The sequence below is a fragment of the Saccoglossus kowalevskii genome, chromosome 4 (assembly GCF_978046115.1).
Source record: "Saccoglossus kowalevskii chromosome 4, keSacKowa6.1, whole genome shotgun sequence".
NCBI classification, from domain to species: Eukaryota; Metazoa; Hemichordata; class Enteropneusta; family Harrimaniidae; genus Saccoglossus; species Saccoglossus kowalevskii.
In genome coordinates, this window is record NC_140644.1 from 41,331,177 (window position 1) to 41,349,431 (window position 18,255).

Genomic DNA, 18,255 nt, shown 5'->3' on the forward strand with positions numbered 1-18,255 from the left:
ATCAGTCAGTTAAATTTCACTAAAAACAAGAGAATACAGGAACCATTTTGTCTTCTCATTTTTTAAAACAAGAAGTATGATAAATGGACAGGAGGCATGCAAAAAAACAATGGAAATGACACAAAAAACAAATCTGTTACCAGTTTGTCATTTTAAATCAAATAACAAAACAAAATGACCATGCATCAATAACCTTTTAATAAGTAACATCAACAATAAGTTTGAACAAAAACAGTCCAGGCATTAATGGGAGTGTGTTAAGAGGGGATAACCAGGCTACAGCGAAAGTGGTTACTGATAAATATTGTTTATTTTGTAGTAACACGGCTTTTGCCATTTATATCGTCCCATATTTTTTTTATTGAAAAAACCACCAAAAAATATACAAGAGACTGTTAGTTCGTCAAAGGTCATTAAAAGAAAAACAAAATCGACATACATCTTTTAACAAAATCATTTCAATAAATCATTTTAGAGACCCAAAGATGAAATTGATTTATATTACAATATCTCAACATCAGTATTGTTGCCATGACAACATGATGCCTCATTTTCAGAGCTCTGAATCTGTTTATGGTATTTCTTATTGTGAATATTTAAAGATTTGTTATTAATAAACAAGATATCACATATTTCACAAGAAACAGCAGAAAGTGAAGAATGAGCTGCCATGTGAGTTTTTAACTGTATATTCCAAGTACTGGCATAATTACATTGTTGACATTTGAATGGTTTCACGCCTGTATGGGTTTTCATGTGAGAATCAACTTGTGCCTTTTTAGCAGCCACAAAGTCGCACTTTTCACATTTATATGGTTTTTCACCAGTGTGTGTTCTTTCATGTTCCAATACATACTTCTGTACACAAAATGCCTTACCACAGAAGTGACAATTGTATGGTTTCTCATTGCGATGGTGCATCATGTGTATTCGAAACACATGCTTGCTTGAAGCAGCATACTGCTTCCCACATATCTCACATATGATTTTATTAGCATTTTTGTCTTTCTCATGGACATTCATGATATGTCTCCTCAGAGACACACTTGTAGTGTACCGATTGCCGCAGATATGACACATCTTCTCTCCTGTATGATTGCCTAGATGATTCTTCAAATCTTTTTTCAGAACATAACGTTTATTACAGTCAGGATGTGGACACACATATGTTTTCTCATTTTCTGGTGTGTGATAACGCATAAAATGTTTTTCCCTTGCATTATTATCAAAGAATCTTCTATGACACACTTCACATTTAAAGTTTTTTGGGCCATGTGATATTTTGTGATTTCTTATACCAATCATGTTACCAGCAACAAAATTACACAGATGACAATTCAATTTCTTATCTTCGTGCAATTGGTAATGGTTTAGCAAACTCCGGGGTTGTTTACATCGATATTTACCTGTGCACAACAAACATGTAAACCAACCATCCTCATCAATTTTGTAATGTGGTGCAAATTTTTTTTTTTTTAGCTCAAGACGAGCTTCTATGTCATATTTGTCTTCATCTGGAATACAATCATCTTCTTCTTCATGTTCACTTGAGTCACTAAATTGACTACTATCACTGCTTTCATTGCTATCATCTCTATCATTATCTGGGATGAAATCTTCATCATCATCTTTTTGTTTTCTTTTTATTTCCCATTCTTCCATGCTATTATCATCATCATAAACAATGTTTTGGTTCACAATCATCTCCTCCCCTGACTCCAATTCTTTACTATTATCATTCATTTCAATGTCATTTTTGTCAGACTGCTCCTCCATCGTTTTCCACCATGGGGTCAGTTTCTTGGTCAGCTCAGCTGCTTTCCTACGTGGTCTTCCACTTAAACTTACACACTGCTCTTCATTCCTTCTTAGTTCTACATTATCTTTGGTTTCATTTGTTGCCACAACTTGGTAATCTATTGTGACTGACTGTTCTTCCGCTTCTGGTTTATCAGTTGAATTACTTGAATCACATGCAGGTTCTATCTTCACATGAACTCTTGATGACGTTTGAAGATCTTTTACTGAACCATTTCCAACCAACTGTTCTTCATTTCTGCAAAAAATTTAGTAAATGCAAAAAAATAGCTTACTCACTTGCAATGAGTTCTCAGCGGCAACTGCATCTAGGTTTATTGAAATGATAGAGTTAAATGTGGGAAGTTTGAATGGAATCAGTAAAACATTAAAGTTGCATTCCAACCTTTTTCTGATTATTGTGTTTAGCATAAAACATGATAAAATCAGTTGGCAGCAAATCCAGAAATACTGGAGCATAGAAGCTAGCCTACACTGAATGTTATAGTGCCTTACAAATGAAACTCATTTCACTGTTATTACTAAACACTACTGTACCTTACTTTAGAATTCTTCTAAATTAGATTTTAAAGATTTTGTTTGATAAAATATCCTATGAACTGTACAAAATCTAAAGCCCTTTTATGCTTACAAGGGTCAATGAGGGGTTTTCTGCAGATCACAAAAAGTGGGAATGCAACTTCAAGGTAGTGAGAGGAGAAAGAAAACTAATAGTTTCATTGTGATTAGAACTTTTCTCGCAATGTATATGTTTTCAGAAAGCTAAAATATAGAAAAATGCGATGGTGCATATTTCGTGTTAATATTTGCTCAGGAAAGTTACGAACATTCTTATGAACCTCCTAAAAATAGGGTTTCTGCACGGGATAGGCCATTTCCCGTTGTTTGTCCTTTCTATGAGTTTGATTTTCTCAGACGTGTTGCTTTATAAAACAACAACATATACGACAAGCCTATTTGTTATGCAAATACTGTCAGGGAGGTAACACACAATACTATCTATCTATAGTCTGTGGTGATATGGCAGAAAAACATTTCAGTAATGAACCACATAACCCAGTAAAATAGGAAACTCATTTTAAAAAAAAGACACTAAGAAAAACTTGAAATTTAAATACTATAGTGTGAACGTTTGTTTGTGCTTTTAATACGATCACGTATTGGTCAGATTACACAGAATACTAGTATAACAAGCCATGCATGGCACGTATTGGTGAGATTACACAGAATACTAGTATAACAAGCCATGCATTGCACGTATTGGTGAGATTACACAGAATACTAGTATAACAAGCCATGCATGGCACGTATTGGTGAGATTACACAGAATACTAGTATAACAAGCAGCCTATCGACTGAGATAGCTCCGCTGTTAGCAATGCACATTTCAATTAAAGAAATGAAGACATCATTAGAAAATGAACAATATGAATAGTATCAAAGCAATCGGACTTACAGTTTTTAACAAGAAGTCGAAAATATCACTTTTTACCAAAAATTACAAAAATATTCACCAAAATAAATTGATTAGAGAATTGAAGATATCATCACAAAATGAACAAATCTGAGAGAGGTCAACATGTAGTACCTATATATGTAATATCAAAGCAATCGGACTTACAGTTTTCAACAAGAAGTCGAAAATATCACTTTCTACCAAAAATGGCAAAAATATTCACCAAAATTAGAGAACTGAAGATATCATCACAAAATGAACAAATCTGAGAAAGGTCTACATGTAGTATCTATATATGTAATATCAAAGCAATTGAACTATTGATTTTTAACAAGAAGTCGAAAATATCACTTTTTACCAAAAATTACAAAAATATTCACCAAAATTAGAGAATTGAAGATATCATCACAAAATGAACAAATCTGAGAAAGGTCCACGTGTAGTACCTATATATGTAATATCAAAGCAATCGGACTTGCGGTTTTTAACAAGAAATCGAAAATATCACTTTTTACCAAAAATGACAAAAATATTCACCAAAATTAGAGAATTGAAGATATCATCACGAAATGAACAAATCTGAGAGAGGTCCACATGTAGTACCTATATATGTAGTATCAAAGCAATTGGATTTGCGTTTTTTAACAAGAAGTCGAAAATATCACTTTTTACCAAAAATGACAAAAATATTCACCAAAATTAGAGAATTGAAGATATCATCACGAAATGAACAAATCTGAGAGAGGTCCACATGTAGTACCTATATATGTAGTATCAAAGCAATTGGATTTGCGGTTTTTAACAAGAAATCGAAAATATCACTTTTTACCAAAAATGACAAAAATATTCACCAAAATTAGAGAATTGAAGATATCATCACGAAATGAACAAATCTGAGAGAGGTCCACATGTAGTACCTATATATGTAGTATCAAAGCAATTGGATTTGCGGTTTTTAACAAGAAGTCGAAAATATCACTTTTTACCAAAAATGACAAAAATATTCACCAAAATTAGAGAATTAAAGATATCATTACAAAATGAACAAATCTGAGAGAGGTCCACATGTAGTACCTATATATGTAATATCAAAGTAATTGCACTTGCGGTTTTTAACAAGAAGTCGAAAATATCACTTTTTACCAAAAATGACAAAAATATTCACCAAAATTAGAGAATTGAAGATATCAACATGAAATGAACAAACCTAAGAGAGGTCTACCCAAGGTACATATACACCAAGTATCAAAGCATTCAGGCTTGTAGTTTTCAAGAAGAAGTCGAAAAAGTAAAACATTGACACGGACGACGACGGACAATCACTCATATGATAAGCTCCGCTCGACAAAGTCGACAGCGGAGCTAACAAGCCATGCATGGCACAGTCCCCATTAGTTATCAAATTTAAGATATATAGTTTTGTTTATAGTAATATAGCTGGAATATAACCATGTCAGGAATATGATTTTTTTAACATTAAAATGATTGATGGTTTTTAACAAGAAGTTGAAAATATCACTTTTTACCAAAAATGACAAAAATATTCACCAAAATTAGAGAATTTAAGATATCATTACAAAATGCACAAATCTGAGAGAGGTCCACATTTAGTACCTATATATGTAGTATCAAAGCAATTGGATTTGCGGTTTTTAACAAGAAGTCGAAAATATCACTTTTTACCAAAAATGACAAAAATATTCACCAAAATTAGAGAATTGAAGATATCATCATGAAATGAACAAATCTGAGAGAGGTCCACCCAAGGTACATATACACCAAGTATCAAAGCATTCAAGCTTGTAGTTTTCAAGAAGAAGTCGAAAAAGTAAAACATTGACACAGACGACGACTGACGACGGACAATCACTTATATGATAAGCTCCGCTCGACAAAGTCGACAGCGGAGCTAACAATTTGAACATAATCAGTCAAAACAAGTCAGACATATGGGTCTGGAAACCCATAAATTAAAACAAAATGGCCGCCAGTCGGCCATTTTGAATGTTATCTGAAAAACAAAATTATTTGCATCAAGGTCCCATAATGTCTAATGTATATATCCATCTATAAACAGCCGAGAAATGCTTGATTTTTATGATTTTTTAGCACAAAAATGGCCGCCATTCGGCCATCTTGAATCAGATCGTAAAACAAACGTGTATGTATGGGGGTCTAAAACTAACTCTGCAACGCGATTGTGCGACTCGCCGTATATCGATTATTGCACTCTGCGACAGGATCGCAGTGTCACTCTGCAAAGAGCAAGATTCCTATTGGCTGGTTGGTCGAATAGCGCGAATCACAATGGTCGATGTTCAGCGCAAGCTTTATACAAAATTAAGTTTTAAATGGTAAACAAGCAGCCTATCGGCTGAGATAGCTCCGCTGTTAGCAATGCACATTTCAATTAAAGAACTGAAGACATCATTAGAAAATTAACAATATGCATAGTATCAAAGCAATCGGACTTACAGTTTTTAACAAGAAGTTGAAAATATCACTTTCTACCAAAAATGACAAAAATATTCACCAAAATTAGAGAATTGAAGATATCATCACAAAATGAACAAATCTGAGAGAGGTCCACATGTAATACCTATATATGTAGTATCAAAGCAATCGGACTACAGTTTTTAACAAGAAATCGAAAATATCACTTTTTACCAAAAATGACAAAAATATTCACCAAAATTAGAGAATTGAAGATATCATCACAAAATGAACAATTCTGAGAAAGGTCCACATGTAGTACCTACATGTATATATGTAATATCAAAGCAATCAGACTTGTGGTTTCAACAAAAAGTCAAAAGTGAAAAAATATTCATCAAAATTGGAGAATTGAAGATATCATCATGAAATGAACAAATCTGAGAGAGGTCCACATGTAGTACCTATATATGTAGTATCAAAGCAATTGGATTTGCGGTTTTTAACAAGAAGTCGAAAATATCACTTTTTACCAAAAATTACAAAAATATTCACCAAAATTAGAGAATTAAAGATATCATTACAAAATGAACAAATCTGAGAGAGGTCCACATGTAGTACCTATATATGTAATATCAAAGCAATTGCACTTGCGGTTTTTAACAAGAAGTCGAAAATATCACTTTTTACCAAAAATGACAAAAATATTCACCAAAATTAGAGAATTGAAGAAATCATCACGAAATGAACAAATCTGAGAGAGGTCCACATGTAGTACCTATATATGTAATATCAAAGCAATTGCACTTGCGGTTTTCAACAAGAAGTCGAAAATATCACTTTTTACTAAAAATGACAAAAATATTCACCAAAATTAGAGAATTAAAGATATCATTACAAAATGAACAAATCTGAGAGAGGTCCACATGTAGTACCTATATATGTAATATCAAAGCAATTGCACTTGCGGTTTTTAACAAGAAGTCGAAAATATCACTTTTTACCAAAAATGACAAAAATATTCACCAAAATTAGAAAATTGAAGATATCAACATGAAATGAACAAACCTAAGAGAGGTCTACCCAAGGTACATATACACCAAGTATCAAAGCATTCAGGCTTGTAGTTTTCAAGAAGAAGTCGAATTAAAGCCGCAAGCGGCGTCACCGGGGCCCAAGCTGACAAGATTCTGTTTCATAATTAATGTGGTCACATGTTAGACAATCAGGTAGCTTGAATTATCAGTAACATGAGGTCAAAATGAAGTTGGTACCATGTATTTACCTGGTTTGGTTATCGAAATATGGTTTTCAGGATATATAATGAGCCATGTTCTTATGCACAATAATGAGATTACATAATCATATATAGCCATTTCTAATGTCAGTTACATCTTTCATTCAATGTCTTCATAATGACACTAGTTACATGTCCTGCTCTGCGACAGTGTTTTAGATATGACTGCTATGCATATTAATGAGCCCACATGACCATATATGGTCATCTGTTATTTTAATCAAATCTCTTGTTCACTGTTGTCATAATAACACAGGATTCATCTTCCTAACTGCAACAGTGTTTAAGATATGATGGTATGCATATTAATGAGTTCATATGACCATATATGGTCATCTGTTATTTTAATCAAATCTCTTGTTCACTGTTGTCGTGATAACACAGGAATCATCTTCCTAACTATAATAGTGTTTGAGATATAATGGTTATGCATATTAATGAGTTCACATGACCATATATGTTAATCTGTTATTTTAATGAAATCAATTGTTAAATGTTGTCATAATAACACAGGTTTCATCTTCCTAACTCCAACAGTGCTTGAGATATATCAGTTATGCATATTAATGAGGTTAGAAGCCCCCACCCCATGGGTGCTCAGCCACGTGGCCTAGCAGTGTGCTATTGGGGCAAAATGATGCATCTGATGACACAAATGCACATACAAAATTTGAAAGAGATCAGACTAATACAAAACATGCAGTTGCATAATTTCTATTTTGACAAAATCCAAGATGGCGGCCAAACCACGTGACTGATCAAACCAATATTATTTTTCTCATATGGAGCTAAGGCCAGGCATGGTAAATATAAAAACATCCAGTAGATTGGTTGAATCCCCTCTGAGAAACAAATGCCCAAACTTTTGGTCAATTTTGCTTAAAATTCAAAATGGCGGCCAAACCATGTGACTGATCTGAAATCTTTTTTATGTTTCTGAAAGAGTTTGATATACAGATGCCATGAAGCAAAATAGAAAATAATCCCTCAAGTGTTGCCAGAGTAAAAAAACTACTTCCTGTTTAGAAGAAATCCAAAATGGCGGCCAAACCACGTGACCAATCATAATGAATTTCTCAAATCTAAATCTGCTCCATATGTAGAAGCTAAGTACTGAATATGAGAACATTTTACTTGGCGGTTCTGAAGAAGAAGATTTTAAAGTGTTTTTTGCCGTTTTTAGGAAAAACAAAATGGCGGGAAAAGTCACATGACCGCTAAAGTTTTTATTTCTGATATTTATTACACATGAGTTGTACTATATACATGTACCAAAAAAAATCTAGACGCCTAGACCCTCAGAAAGTGGTCAAACAGCCACTTCCGGTTTTATTTCAATCCAATATGGCTGCCAAACTAATTGGCCAATCAAAATTCTGAAAGCATGTTGCACCAGTTCACATTAGGGACTATCAGTATAGAGCATTATCAGACCATTCCGTTCAGCGGTTTTCTCAAACGGCTTGACGAAAAAAGTTACGGAAGAAAGAAGAAAGAAGAAAGAAAGAAGAAAGAAGAAAAAACCGAACAATAAGAATAGGGGCCACGCCCTACAGGCTTGGGCCCCTAAAAAGTAAAACATTGACACGGACGACGACGGAGGACAATCACTCATATGATAAGCTCCACTCGACAAAGTCGACAGCGGAGCTAAAAAAGGAAGTAACATCGTGTGAAACGTACTTCGCACTCTACTCGCTTTGAAGCTGCCGCCTAGCCTATGCTAATGAGTATAGTTGCGGACGAAGCCTTACAACTTCAAGATGGCGTTAATGTTACCAGCTCCCTGATGTTAATAAAGCACCCAACACCGACATGCATGTGTTTTGTAACTCCTCATCCCGTTCGGGGGATGTTATACATGTTAATAATTCAATGTTAAATACTTGCTGATTACCGAACCGTGCGGCATGTAGTCGGTAAATACTTAATCGGTTTACCGTAGTTCACGAGCAGTCGGCGAAATAACCATTTACAGTCGTTCTGAGAATTATTCGGACAGTCAGTTAGCAAAATGACTTGCAACTTTGCAAAACACTTTGGTCTTTGCCCAATCTAGACTTGTCGGCGCCACTTGAGTTACGGGCGCGTGGTTTGGGATTATTATTTCATAGGGGTTGTCGGCTTGGTGAATTGTAAGTATAATCTAGCGTGCGTTTACAGCAATCATTCTTTATTTTTTATAATTATATTGTAATTATTTTCAGTAATTTTGAAAATCACAAGTTGGCTGTTGCTTAAATCTGTCGAAAAATGTCAACCCCTCGCTCATTTTAGTCAGTTGTACCTGTTACAAAAATGGACTAAATATAATAACGGTCGTTATACCCCGTCATTTTCAAACTGCAGTTGAAAAAGTGATTTGATCAAGGAAGGCACTTCATTTGACAAAGTCCATCAAACCATTATAATCAAGTTTTCCGTCTGTGTATCCCTGACGTACTCTCCCACCTCGGTTTAAAATCTGAATTTGATACATAATGCACCAGTAATGTAAAAACAACTTTTAGTTTGGCCCAAAACTGTCGCGAAACTTTACTTTGAGCCTTCCCGCCAACGACGAGTTCATTAATACCTGGGGTTACTCAACACTCAGGAGTTGTTTTGTAAATTACGCTATGTCAGGTGGACTCAGATGGTTATAACAATTTAAAATAACACTTTGAATGCATATACAATATATAACCTGTTAATATATGGTAACAAACACGTGTCGTTTTGAAAACAGCGTTTTACCCGCGTCTTGCAAGATAATGGAATGATTCCAATTGTGGGCGTGCCAATACAACGGCGCCATCAAGTCTAGATTGAAAAAGACCCAAGTGTTTTACAAAGTTCCAACATATATTGCTAACTGACTGTCCGAATAATTCTCAGAACGACTATAAAACTGAACATTTCTATAAGGCATGCTGTGTACCCTTACATCGATCGACCATTGAGATTCACGCTTTTCGACCAACCAACCAACCAATGGGAATCATGCTTTTCACAAAGTGACACTGCGATCCTGTCGCAGAGTGCAATAATCGACATTCGGCGAGTCGCACAATCGCGTCGCAGAGTTAGTTTTTAGACCCCCATACATACCTCAAAACAAAATGATGTGCATCAAGGTCCTATAATGTCCAACGTATATATACAAGGTTTGAACAAAAGCCATCTGTAAACGGCCATTTTTAATAGGATCGTCAAACCAATATATCTGTATATCTATGACATGATCTATAATGAATATTTAAAATTTGAACATAATCAGTCAAAGCAAGTCAGAGATATGGCACTCGAACCACATTCATTAAAACAAAATGGCCGCCAGTCAGCCATTTTGAATCTTATCTGAAAAACAAAATTATGTGCATGAAGGTCCTATAATGTGTAACGTATATACCAATTTTGAACAAAATCCATCTGTAAACAGCTGAAAAATGCTTGATTTTGATGATTTTTAGCACAAAAATGGCTGCCATTCGGCCATTTTGAATCAGATCGTGAAACAAGTTGACGTGCATATGTATAATATCATGTATGATGTATGTGTAAAGTTTGATTGTGATTGGTCTCGGCATTTCTAAGATACAGGTCCGGACGCACGGACAGATGCATGCACGGACGGAAACACGGAGGTCAAAATATAAGTCCCCGTTTTCTGACTGCATCAGAACAGGGACTAATAAAGTTGGATGTCAACAAATCAGTATGCAAATTAAATCTTTTGTTTTTAGTCCGTCACTCAAGCTGATATGCAAATGTATGGAGGACATGTTTACCCATAGCTGTGTACATGAAAGAAAAACAAAATTATGCACCAAAAGCATCATATGCACAGTAAATTTTGTTCAACGATTTAGAAACTTCAAAGTATACAATATAATTATTAATATTAGTATTCTAAAATTTTTTGAAAAATTTTTTTTTTCTTGTTTTTCCCCTTCCTTAAGTAGTTACGAGATGATACAGATGGATGGATGTACAAAGTACCAATATACCATGAAGGCAGTTACGTTTTAATAAATTGATTTGACTTTATGTATATGTAGATAATGTAAAGGTTTTCATGAAATTTACTTGAATTTACAGATGCACAAGATACTTTCTCGGAAGAGATCACAGAATAATACATACCCTTGACTGGTGGTTAATCCAAGAGTGCTTTGTAATACCACTGGATCAGCAATAGCTCTCTCAAACCTGATAAAAAAAATATTATGAATATGAGAATACACATTCTAAGATAATTAGTTAAAGGTGTTGAATGAGTAAAATATATGCACAATGTTTGAAAAAATATATTCAAAGCATAACCAAAATGACTGCCATTTTTGGATTATTAAAACAAATGTTTTCTGCTGATCATAAAAAGTGGGAATGCAACTTCAAGGTAGTGAGAGGGGAAAGAAAACTAATAGTTTTATTATGATTATTATATAATATGCATATGTAACTTTTAATCAAAATATATTTCTAATGATTTTATGTATTTCAAATCAATTTGATGTGATTAATTTCATATAGCAATAATTCTGTCAAAAAAACAGAGACACATGGCTGGGTATGGCCAAAGGTTCTACAGCAAATGATGCAATTTTTAGTGGATTGGAAGTTTAAATCCAACACAAAGGTCATCCAGGTTTATAAATTTCCATATATAACATGTATTTGTATACCAGGTTCTTGTGTTGCCATGCGCAATATAATGCTGGAGTTCACTCATCAGGAAGAAGTAGTTTTGGGCAGATAATTTCCTATACCAGCGTCAGACTAATTGTTGATGTGCAAAGAGTTGCCAATTTCAACAGACAAATGTAAGATAGGTCTGATCGATTTCTATGGTGGGTTCGGCCAACCGCTTACTTGTTACAGACATGTCTGTTATATATACCGGGAAATATAACAACAGAGGTCCAACATACCTACTTGTATACTGTAATGTATGTACACTTAATTTTACTATACTAGTAATCGTAAAATATGAGTAACTAGATTTGATGATTGATGGAATAACATATTGCAAAGATATCAGACCACTCAGATTTAGGACGAATAAATTTATATGCCAAATCAATTTGGGACGAATGCGATTTGGGACGAATTGACTCTCCACCTTTGTGTGCCCAGGAATACAGTCAAACTCTAACTCGGCCAGATAAAAATAGTTGAACTCGGCCAGATGAAATCGCCGAAGTGAGTTTTGTATGTTTATATGTAGTGGCATTTCATTTTCAGATAATCTTTCTGCTACACAACACTCCCATGACTGTTTTGTTGTCGATTTCAGTGACACAAGTTTACAACAATAAAAAAGAAACTATCTGCCACACAACACAACACAACAGCCCAGCAACATTACTCGTTCTCTGACATGTTGATTTCAATAATTCGCGTGACTGTTGTCATTTTCAGTGACGCAAGTTAACAAAAAACAGACATTACATCAGAAACAGAGACATTGCATCAACGATCTGGCTGTGCTATGTAAAAACAACGGTAACAAGCCATGGCTGGCACAGTCCCCATTAGTTATCAAATGTCAGTATGGATCCAGAAGATGATGCTCGATTATGATGATTTTTTCTATCTGATCAGCAAACGAATACTTGTCCATATTGAGAAATATTGCTCTGGAACAGCATTAATTAAAACAAAATGGCCACCAGTCGGCCATTTTGAATACATTTATATATCTACCAGGTATAACATGATGTAAAACAAATATATAAAAGTTTAACATAATCATTCGAAGTATATCAGAGATATGGCTCTAGAAGCGCATTCATTCAAACAAAATGGCTGTCCGTGAGCCATTTTGAATCCAATCTGAAAAATAAAATGGCCGTGCATCAGGAACCCTGAATCTCTAATGTATGTACCAAGTTTGAACAAAATCCATTCATAAATGCCAATATCCAGTTCTGGAATGCCAGAAATGCTTGATTTTTGATGATTTTCTAGCACAAAAATGGCTGCCATTTTGAATAAAATAGTCAACAATACATCTATGTCATGATGTATAATGAATATATAACATATGTATTTATTCACGCAATTCCCCAAGGAAACACATTCAAACGAACCACAAAAATACAGACCCTGACTGAAAGGGATTGTATTAGATGTGTATTCAAGTTATCTGTCTGCGGGCCACACCACAGGCGCTCGGAACGTTTCTTGGCTAATAAAAAATGACCTAAAGTAGGATCGGCATAGTTAGTCAGTCGCCGGTACATTCCCCTACTACTCATATAATAACACAAGGTAGGAAAGCGTTGACACCATGACATCGAAACTTCCCGAAAATAACACGATTTTCCAAAATATATTTCGATCCCCTTTCACACAACTCAAGCATGATATCGGTAGAAACTATCGATCGACTTACATTTCCTTTATTCGAACTAAAACGGGTTAAATCCTGTGAAAATCGAAACACCAGAGCGATATGAATCAACCCGTCTACGCGGATATTTTGAAGCAGAGGCTCGCGCATGCGCAGCTCCAAACATGCGCAGTTTCAAACATTTACGCATGCTCGGGCCTCTGCTTCAAAATATCCGCGTAGACGGGTTGATTCATATTGCTCTGGTGTTTCGGTTTTCACAGGATTTAACCCGTTTTAGTTCGAATAAAGGAAATGTAAGTCGATCGATAGTTTCTACCGATATCATGCTTGAGTTGTGTGAAGCGGATCGAAATATAATTTGGAAAATCGTGTTATTTTCGGGAAGTTTCGATGTCATGGTGTCAACGCTTTCCTACCTTGTGTTATTATATGAGTAGTGAGGGAATTTACCGGCGACTGACTGACTAACTATGCCGATCCCACTTTAGGTCATCTTTTATTAGCCAAGAAACGTTCCGAGCGCCTGTGGGCCACACAGGTACATGTGCAGTGTCAATCACTCGGGCCATATTGTGTTTAGTACAAAAGCGGCTGCGAGTAAATGGACGTCGGATCGTCCTGACAACCCTGGTCACCCATGTATCGTCCGGTCCGGCAGTCTGTACTTTGTTAGGAATCAAATCACAATCAACAACACTCGCAGACCATTAACACATAACCCTGACGACTTCAACTGCTGGCGCCATAAATGCACTTCCTAAACCACCTGAAATTGACGATGGTGGATTGCATCAATTCGGTGAATGCATATAAATTTATAGTATTAAAAAAATCACTTACAAATCTAACAAAAACACGGTGGCGTCTCTATTTGTTATGTGTCTTCGGCGCAGTGTCGTCGAGTCGGCGTCCGGCTCATCTCTGTCAGGGATTGCGTCCAAGAGACGGGCTTTCAAGCGATTTAAACGCAGAGACTGGTCGCCAACGTCAACATCTTTTACGAAGCGTTTTGCTGGTTTCTTACTCGTTGGTACCACCTCGGGTGAGAAAAATGTTCGTTTTTTTCTTTGACGGCCAACTCGAGATGTATCTGAGTCCGCCATTATAGCACACTCCAAACACTGGAACAAGAGAAACGGAAGTGAGAGCGCCGCCAGTATTTGGAGTGCGTCATTTTTTTTATTTACTTATTGACTCTTACACAATACAAGGAGGGAAAAGAAATGGTCACAAGGTAGAAAAAAAAATAGAAAACAACATGCTAGATAACAAAACACAATCACCAAATTACTAAATAAATACAAAATCACTAAAATACCAAATAATGTAAGATTACTAAAATATTGAAAAAAAAGGTAAAATTTGTCATAACAGGAAAAAGAAGTAAAAGTTAATATTATTGAAAATATTTGTACGCAACGTATTATCATCTTGAATTTTCAAGGTGAATGTTCCGGCGAAGCACTCCACTATCACCTTGAAGTATTTCATTAGGACTATGTGTATGTGACAATGCCCTCACAGTTTAGAATCAGTTTAACAACACAGCCAATCATATAACTTCTTTCTTCAACGCGCTTGGCCAAGCTATCAAAATCTTCGAGGCGGAGCTAAGTCAAAAAACGCGCACCACTCTACCATGTATTTCTATGGACTCTGCACGAGCTGCTGTGCACTGACCAAAAAGCCGGTGAAAATAGCTAAAATCGAGAAAACAGCACAAACTTAACTTTTAAGAAATCCAACCAAATTTAAATATGTTTTACAACCATTCCAAAAATACCGTTTTCTGAGAATTTATTGGTCTTTGTTTCACCATGATGGTTGCCAGGCGGTGAAAATGCCTGACCCGAGAATAAATCTCGCTGAGCACAGCTAAAGCTGTGGTGGCTTGGATGTCGAGGCGATACAGCGACAATATCCATACATCATGCAACTCACTGATATTCAGACCAAAGCTATTCAAGCTTTACTTAATAATAGTGTTGTCACCACTGTTGACTGTTATAGAAGAGTAGGTGTTATACCCCAAAGCTCGTGATATCACTGCAACACATATCGGCAGTAATGAAGCCGAAAACATCAGAAATGCAGAGCTCCGAGCGCTTTCTGCCAGTCTTTGTAACAAAGCTTTCTATTGGTCGGTAAACTTTCCATCGCGCAACCACGTGACATACACGGTTATGAATGGTATTACCACAGGGAGCCCAGGAACTATAATCAACTGTAATACGCAGTCTCTATGAGCGGGGGGGGGGGGGTATCGGCTGGTATCTAGTGTAAGAAATAGACAAGGGATGAAGGCTCCAGATTTTATTTTTTATTTTTTTCGTCTGTTTTTTCGAGTTTAAAAAATGTGAGCTGGCTGGAGCCTTCATCCCTTGTCTATTTCTTACACTAGATACCAGCCGATACCCCCCCTCATAGAGACTGCATATTACAGTTGATTATAGTTCCTGGGCTCCCTGTGGTATTACCGTCTAGATTGAAAAAGACCCAAGTGTTTTACAAAGTTCCAACATATATTGCTAACTGACTGTCCGAATAATTCTCAGAACGACTATAAAACTGAACATTTCTATAAGGCATGCTGTGTACCCTTACATCGATCGACCATTGAGATTCACGCTTTTCGACCAACCAACCAACCAACCAATGGGAATCATGCTTTTCACAAAGTGACACTGCGATCCTGTCGCAGAGTGCAATAATCGACATTCGGCGAGTCGCACAATCGCGTCGCAGAGTTAGTTTTTAGACCCCCATACATACCTCAAAACAAAATGATGTGCATCAAGGTCCTATAATGTCCAACGTATATATACAAGGTTTGAACAAAAGCCATCTGTAAACGGCCATTTTTAATAGGATCGTCAAGCCAATATATCTGTATATCTATGACATGATCTATAATGAATATTTAAAATTTGAACATAATCAGTCAAAGCAAGTCAGAGATATGGCACTCGAACCACATTCATTAAAACAAAATGGCCGCCAGTCAGCCATTTTGAATCTTATCTGAAAAACAAAATTATGTGCATGAAGGTCCTATAATGTGTAACGTTAAACTTCTATCGCGCAACCACGTGACATACACGGTTATGAATGGTATTACCACACGGTGTTGTAGAGGGAAGAATGTCCGAACGGAACAACACCCATCTTGATTTTTCAAGGTGAATGTTCCGGCGAAGCACTCCACTATCACCTTGAAGTATTTCATTAGGACTACGTGTATGTGACAATGCCCTCACAGTTTAGAATCAGTTTACCAACAGCCAATCATATTGCTTCTTTCTTCAACGCGCTTGGCCAAGCTATCAAAATCTTCGAGGCGGAACTAATTCACGAGACGCTCAACATTGCTATTTAAGACGCGCACCACTCTACCTTGTATTTATATGGGCTCTGCGCGAGCTGCCGGGTGAGCTGCTGTGGAATGTAATGTAGTTAAGTATCTTGCTTTATAAACAAATACGTATACATCGTTATCCTTGAATACCATCTGTGATACGTCACATGTCAATGAACTACCCACACTTCCTATGTAATCAATATCTGTACTTTTAAGTAATAAAGTTACTTCCCATTTAGTAGTCAACTGAACAACACCGTGTATCGTCTATTCCTTACTGTTACCATACAAACATTACACCGGTCGAAAAGCCGGTGAAAATAGCTAAAATCGAGAAAACAGCACAAACTTTGAAGACATCCTAAACAACCAAATTTAAATATGTTGCATATGTAGGGGTAATCTTGTTACACTGTTCAGGGGGGTGTCAACAACCATCCCAAAATACCGTTTTCTGAAAATTTGTTGTCGGGTGTGTTTAAACCGAAGAACGAAAAACAAAGAACGAAGACAGAATATTCATACTGTTTAATCATAACAGTTTAATACATTTACATGCACTCATCGTTCATACTGTTTAATGATAACATATACATTCTTCGTTCTTCGGTTTAAGCACACCCTTTGTTTTCACCATGATGGTTGCCAGGCGGTGAAAATGCCTGACCCGAGAATAAATGTCGCTGCACACAGTGGTAGCTGTGTTGGCTTAGATGTCGAGGCGCTTTCCGGCAGTCATTGTAACAAAGCTTTCTATTGGTCGGTAAACTTTCTATCGCGCAACCACGTGACATATACGGTTATGAATAGAATTACCGCACGGTGTTGTAGAGGGAGGAATGTCCGAACGGAACAACACCGTGCAGGCGGACGATGCGTATTATATTTGTTGCATTCCATCAGAAAGTTCATTTCATCATTTGTACCAAAGACTATAGAGAAGTCAATTGTCTGTTTGTACCGGGGTTAAAGCCATCTGCGCCATATGCGCATGTGTCAGAATGCCTTAGTGTGTCATTGTTTACCCGCGAGTCTTTGCATTTTTAGAGAGTTTAAGATTTGCGTACGTAACGGGAACGTAACGTGATGTTCTAATTTCGTTAGCGTTACGTTCTCGGGTGTCAGAAAACGATTAAGAACAAGCGCCCACAACGGGAACGTAACTGAAACCAGAACCATGTCAATTCGTCTCTCATTTGGCAACAATAACTACCTAATAAAATTTGTTATGTCATTTCACGTCCGGAATCAGAATTAGTAGTTAGTTCACAGACATTTGACAGAGCTCTCACTATTTCCATCCATTCTGCTGAGGTCCTAGGCCTGTTTGCCGAATCCTCTTTCAGCATATCAATATCATGCGTTTTCAGTGGCTATAAATGTCAGCTAAAATGCATCCAATATTTCTTATTTCATCATAAATATACAAAAACACTCTAATATAAAACGTTTTATCAATGTCAATGAAAATTATTCAAAATTGACAGCGAGAAAAGCTCTCGGAAATCAACTACGAGTCAGTCACCTTGATCACGTTCAAAACGACTGCCGAA

The 18,255-nt window shown here is 36.2% G+C and overlaps 1 protein-coding gene across 1 annotated transcript; it reads right to left on the reverse strand.

Moving 5' to 3' along the window:
* Window positions 1–175: 175 nt before the first annotated feature.
* Window positions 176–14,481, reverse strand: LOC100368236 (uncharacterized). Its single transcript, XM_002739061.3, has 3 exons — window positions 14,185–14,481; window positions 11,130–11,195; window positions 176–2,056 (listed from the first exon to the last, which is right to left on the reverse strand). The coding sequence occupies exons 1-3, from the start codon at window positions 14,445–14,447 to the stop codon at window positions 502–504; spliced, it is 1,884 nt and encodes a 627-aa protein (XP_002739107.1). The 5' UTR covers window positions 14,448–14,481; the 3' UTR covers window positions 176–501.
* Window positions 14,482–18,255: the final 3,774 nt, after the last annotated feature.

Bases quoted from the DNA above. Each gene is read 5' to 3' on its own strand.
- LOC100368236 (XM_002739061.3), bottom strand. From the start codon at position 14,447: ATGGCGGACTCAGATACATCTCGAGTTGGCCGTCAAAGAAAAAAACGA. The intron at 11,196-14,184 runs GTAAGTGATTTT...TTTTTTTATCAG, and splicing joins ACCGTGTTTTTGTTAGATTT to GTTTGAGAGAGCTATTGCTG. The intron at 2,057-11,129 runs GTATGTATTATT...AATTTTTTGCAG, and splicing joins GGATTAACCACCAGTCAAGG to AAATGAAGAACAGTTGGTTG.